The following is a 6434-nucleotide window of genomic DNA, read 5'->3' as shown; positions in this document are numbered from 1 at the left end:
ACATGGATGTGCCCCCAGGTGTTAAGAATTACCCAAGTGATGTTGGCAAGGTGTGTAAATTGAAGAAGTCTTTGTATGGCCTAAAGCAGTCTCCAAGAGCTTGGTTTGGAAGATTTTCAAAGTCCATGAAAGCCTTTGGATACAGACAGAGCAATTCTGACCATACCTTGTTCATCAAGCGCAAGAGTACTGATAAGATTACAGCTCTTATTGTGTATGTTGATGACATGATTGTTACAGGGGATGATCCGAAAGAGATAAATGAATTACAAAAGTATTTGTCAAAGGAGTTTGAAATGAAGGATCTGGGACAACTGAAGTATTTTTTGGGTATTAAAGTTGCAAGGTCTAAGAAGGGGATTTCACTTTCACAGAGGAAATATGTTCTTGATTTACTTGTTGAAACCGGGATGCTGGACTGCAGACCCATCGAGACACCCATTGAGATGAATCACGGACTTGTTATCTATCCTGATCAAGTTCCAATTGATAAAGGGAGGTATCAACGTCTTGTAGGAAGGTTGATTTATCTTTCACATACTATAGACCTGATATTGCTTATGTTGTAAGTGTTGTTAGTCAATTTATGCATTGTCCTAGTGAAGAGCATATGGATGCAGTCTTTCGTATTTTGAAGTACTTAAAGATGGCGCCAGATAAAGGGTTACTATTTCAGAAAAAAGATGAATTGGAAGTTGTTGGGTGCATAGATGCAGATTAGGCTGGTGATAAAACTGACAGACGTTCTACATCTGGGTACTTCACTTTTGTTGGAGGGAACCTTGTCACTTGGCGTAGCAAAAAGCAGAAAGTTGTTGCCAGATCAAGTGCAGAAGCTGAGTTCCGAGGTATGGCACACGGAGTCTGTGAATTGTTGTGGATTCGTAATGTCTTGAAAGACCTGGGATACAAGCTTAAAAAGCCTATGGATTTGCATTGTGATAATACAGCTGCCATTGAGATTGCACATAATCCAGTTCAGCATGATAGAACAAAGCATGTGGAGGTTGACCGTCATTTTATTAAAGAAAATCTTGACAGAAAGGTTATTCGCTTTCCATTTGTAAACTCAGAGGAGCAATTAGCTTATGTTCTTACTAAAGGAGTGTCCAGGAAGGTATTTGACAGCTCAGTTGACAAGTTGGGCATGATAAATATCTATGCACCAACTTGAGGGGGAGTGTAGAATCGCTGTAAATCTGTATGTAATTAGGATTTTATTTAATTAGGATATCCTGTAATTATGGAAAGATTGTTTCCTATTAGAGTTAAACTACTCCTTTGTACTTGTATATATACCCTCATTAATTGTGGGATGAATAGAATAATCAAATTAACCCTGAATTGAAGTATTCTTTTCTACTATGCTTTTATGTGAGGCATTCAAATGATTGGAATCACGGTCACCACTCTTCAATTCTTAGTGTCCGTGATTGGTTTGGCAAGGGATCTCTTCTAGGTAATGCTATGATGCTGGAGGGCTAAAGTTTTTCATTCACGTACTTTCACATTGCAATATCACTGAATGTGTTTCAGGGTCTTTTTAAAGGGTTTTCTAGGGGTACAAAGTACAACTTTGATACCAATAAAATTAGATTAAGAAAAATAATATCACTCTAATTTGATGGGGACCATGCAAAGGGGTGAAAAATGAAAAGAAAAAAAATTAAATTAAGAGACCAAAAGAAATAACTACAAGTCATATGGGTCAATAATTAACATCAACCCGACCCAAACCACCATGTGTAACGTGCTCCTGGATCATGTTATAATTTCCCTTCCAGTACTCTATATAAGGAGCTCTCAACACAGGGTCTAAACCTTGGTTGGTTGAACCAGCCACATATATCTTGTGTGTTCTTTGTTTATTACGAAAGAAAACTTTATATGAAGCGATCACACGAATGCAATTCACTTTCATTTTACTCTTAGCTAGCTGATAGTACGTTCCATATGAGAGGACGATTGTCATTTACCCCGTGCACCTATGAGACTAAGTTAAACTTCCTCATCGTTTTAATGGTACTAATTAATTAGCTTGCTAATACTTATTTACTACTAACTTTCTCTACACGTGCTGTTATATAAATTTCAAAGTTTGAGTCCCTCTTTCCCTACGCTAATATCAAAAATACACTAGATGGCACACAACTGACACGTGGAATGCCGTGAATATAATTGCAGTGAAGTGGGATATATTAAACTGCCTGGAGGATAGTAGGATTGACTGAAAATTATGTAATGTGTAATTACCATATATATTTAGATTACAAAATTTACTATCGAAGTGATTTCAATTAATCCCGTATGGTAGCCTAAAAAAGAGTAGAGTAATTAATTTTCTTATAATACTATAGACCTTATAGATAAGACAATTATATACGTAGTTCTACATTGTTTCCTCCTTCCTTCTTCAAGAAAATGACATGGTAATGTTCGTAATTAGGGGTGAATGAAATGGAAAGCGTCCAAAGCTTGACGACTACGAAGCATCCACCAAAGCAAACAGAGACTTGTGTCCAAAGCTTGACGACTATGAATAAAATTTCTTGTGTTGAAATTTCAAAGAACACGAACGTACAATGAACCTTATTTGCTAGCTGTGATCGATAAACTATGCATTATTTGCTATGTAGTGAAAAATAAGCGCATGCAGGATTGACCCATTAAGATAGGAGGACAAAGTCAAAGTAAATGTTTAGTAATGAAGCTCGATCTTGACCGTCTATATAGTTAACCATGTGAATGGACGGCATCTAACATATTTGATGACAACATAGGGAAGAGTCCTGACTCTTCAACATTGTTGAAATATAATGACATGAAGACTTCCCTTAATCGATAAGCTTCCCATTTCCGATGGGTATAAAAAAGAGGCTATGCCTCATATCTGCAATATCATCCCAACGTCCCCAGCAATTTCATACATTCTATCATCACATAATCTCTGTGCTATTCACTAAAAATGGTAAGTCTATGAGTCTCCATGTTGTCCTCACCTGTGAGAATTCACGTTGTATTCTCAGGGAACTTCTTGTTAATGAGTTTTCTTTTGAGATTTTTATGGGAGGGGCCAACACGAAGATATAAGTATTAGTTATCTTAATATATATACATTGTTAGAATTACCTTGAAGATAGAGTTTTTGGGGTCATTGTTGACTTGTTGTCTAATAGAACGTGATCCACTATTTGCTCTGTATAATGATGCATCTGTGAAGTGGAGCACTTTTTTTTTCCTCCTTTTGGAGTATCGTTGACTAAATTCATATAGTAAAAAAGGCATCTCATAAGGTACACATTAAGACTAATCACAAATAAATAGGGTTACCGGGGATTTATTTAGCTAATTAACTAGTAGTATAAACGCTTTCATTTTGATTTTAATATTGGACTGACAAATTTCTACTTGTTTGCTGGTTTCTGCATTTGGTGTGGGAGCAGGCGCCTTCACTAACTATTGAGGTATGGTTCTTCATCTTGTCTTAGTCTTGTTTCTATGGGAAAAAAGTCTATATATGCTTCAATATTCACTCCAAACTATTAACAGTTTAATTTCTTCTTCAGAAAGAATTTGCTCAAACCTCAGAAAGAGTGAAGTCTGTGGATCTGCATCCAACTGAGCCATGGTACGTAAACACCTATCTGGCCATCTACAGGCAATTCTGTTATGTGATCGATCTTCTGCATCGATCTCCGAAACTTTGATTTTCAAACCTGTGTTTGTCACTGCTGGTTCCTTTTATACTTTAGTGTCGAAAATCAATTTATATTTCCCACTACATATAACCGAAGCATACTGCTTGATAAATTCTATGCAGGATGCTAGCAAGTTTGTATTCAGGAACTATTTGTATCTGGAACTACCAATCACAGGTAAATCCATCTTGCACTTCATTTATTTAACCCAATTTGGATTCTCACGCTTTTATTTATTCTGTCACATGGACTAACTTAATGTAACTGCACAGACCCTGGAGAAGTCCATCAAAGTCACTGAGTCACCAGGTACATAACAGCATTTTGTTTTAGTTAAGTTGCTTTCATTTCTTCTTAGTGGCATGCTGCATTTCTCTCAATGAAAGATCTCTTAATTTTATCATTTGTTTATGTGCTTACAGTCAGATCAGTAAAGTTTGTAGCTCGCAAACACTGGATTATAACTGGGGCTGATGACAAGTTCATTCGCGTATACAACTACAATACCATGGAAAAGATCAAAGAGTATGAAGCACATACTGATTATATCAGGAGTGTCACTGTCCATCCAACTCTACCATATCTACTGTCATGTTCTGATGACAAGGTTATAAAGCTTTGGGACTGGGAGAAGGACTGGGAATGCACTCAGGTCTTTGAGGGGCATTCCCACTATGTGATGCAAGTGGCTTTCAATCCGAAAGACACCAATAGTTTTGCTAGTGCGTCTCTCGATGGAACCATTAAGGTATTGTTGTTGCAAGGCTTATCTTGTTGCAAACTAGTTTATCAAGTACTGCATCTTTGGTCTCAATACCTGTTTACCTGTCACTTACACTTTTACAATGTCTCTTTTCGTAGACATGGAACATTGGCTCATCTGCCCCAAATTTTACATTACAAGGCCACTCAAAAGGAGTGAATTGTGTTGATTATTTCGTTCACAGCGATAAGACTTACCTGTTAAGTGGTTCTGATGACTTCACTGCCAAGGTTTGTGACCTAATTGATAATCTTTTTTTCAGTATCAGCCTTCGATTTGGCTAAACACGAAGTTGTTCTACTGTGTGTCTGTAAGCCCCCCTAAGCTGATTATCTTTTGATAAATTAAATAATAACAGGTATGGGACTATGAAACTACAAGTTGTGTGCAAACTCTAGAAGGTCATGAGAACAATGTAACAACTGTGAGTGTACATCCTGAGCTTCCCATAATAATTACAACTTCTGAGGATGGGACTGTTCATATATGGAATGCAACCACATTTAGGTAAATACTTTTCTATTCAAAATGCTTACATTGCAAAAATTCTATAGTTGTATTATCATATAGTGAAAGCTTTGTGATGCTTGGCTGATTTCGTAAACAATTCTCATTGCTTCACAGTCTAGAGCACAAACTGAACTATGGTCTTGAAAGAGTTTGGGCCATTGGACACAAGAAAGGATCATACAAGTAAGTTTCTTTCTTCTTTCTGTGGGTTTTTGATTTAGGGTTTAGACTATGAAATAGAGGGACTTTTAAGGAGCTGTTTAATATAGAAAACAAGTTAATTAATATGACAGGATTGGCTTAATCGCTTTATTTGTTGCTCTTAGCTTCTCAGAATTTGCTATAAGTGGCTTATTGTTTTATCAGTATATATAAGTCTACATAAATTGAGTAGTTGCTTCTTCAATTCTGCTTACAGGGTTGCATTTGGTTTTGACAATGGAACCACTATAGTCAAAATGAATGCTTCTGCTTGACATTTTGTGGACCTCCAAGCATCATGAGAAGCAAAGTAATGAAATAAAAGACCTCATATGCTGTAATTTATACCGTCGGCTCTGAAGAAATTTAAAGTGAGGTTGTAATGTTGTATGGTATCTATGTAACCCTACTGAAGGAATATTCCTATGTGGCCAATAGAAGTTTCCTTGCAAGGAATATTTATATGTAATTTGGTTGTGCATGCTTTGTAATACTTCCCAGCAGGAACTATCTCCCTGAAGACTAGTTGTACTGTTTCTGCTATTTCTGTTTTATATAAAAGGAATGAACTTTGTTTCTGTTGTGGCATAACTTCCCAAAAGGAAAATTGTAAGGATTAGTGGAAACTGGAAACATTCTAATGCTGGATCATGTGTCCATTTAACAATTCATACTGGTGAAATTGGTAGATTCAGTAAAATGAGTCCATTCATGAACTGCAAATTGCCATGGTGAAAAGTAGTCTTGAATCCATGCATGAGTTGGGATTCAAAGATCTGATGACTAAGGTGGAGTCTTAAATCCAAAATAATTCAGATCAGTACTATTTGAGACAGAAAACAACAGATGGAAAACATTGATCTAATTAACTACTATTAATATAGCTTCATCCATAGGGTCCAGTCATCTTTCTGTAACATTGGTCCAGTTTGCGTTCAGGATTTCAAGAACTGTTTGTATCTGGAACTACATGTCACAAGTAAGTCATTATGTAAGTATGTTGAACAATTACCATTCAACACATGTCTTTCCCAAGGCTACTAGGAAATCAAAAGTTGCAAAGCACTAGGAGAGTATTTCTCCTACTTGTTCGGAGGCTCAAAGGAAATAAAAGAAGATCCCTAATCTTGGAGTCCGGAATATCATGGAGAGGAAATCAAGGAAGATAACTCTCACTGATCTTGAGATGAAGGTGTCTTTTAATCCATATCATTTTGCATGATTCTAAATTGATATGCATTGCTTTTAATTGATTTGAAAAT

The 6434-nt window shown here is 36.4% G+C and overlaps 1 protein-coding gene across 1 annotated transcript; it reads left to right on the top strand.

Moving 5' to 3' along the window:
- The first annotated feature begins 2870 nt into the window (after nt 1-2870).
- On the top strand, nt 2871-5760 carry LOC112185089 (coatomer subunit beta'-1). The gene is made up of 10 exons (XM_024323300.2): nt 2871-2968; nt 3444-3464; nt 3567-3628; nt 3821-3875; nt 3971-4007; nt 4121-4446; nt 4560-4691; nt 4820-4968; nt 5086-5154; nt 5390-5760. The coding sequence occupies exons 1-10, from the start codon at nt 2966-2968 to the stop codon at nt 5445-5447; spliced, it is 912 nt and encodes a 303-aa protein (XP_024179068.1). The 5' UTR covers nt 2871-2965; the 3' UTR covers nt 5448-5760.
- The last annotated feature ends 674 nt before the right edge of the window (nt 5761-6434 follow it).

Source organism: Rosa chinensis, chromosome 2 (genome assembly GCF_002994745.2).
Source record: "Rosa chinensis cultivar Old Blush chromosome 2, RchiOBHm-V2, whole genome shotgun sequence".
In the NCBI taxonomy this organism is placed as follows: Eukaryota; Viridiplantae; Streptophyta; class Magnoliopsida; order Rosales; family Rosaceae; genus Rosa; species Rosa chinensis.
This window is presented reverse-complemented; position numbering and strand designations above follow the sequence as displayed.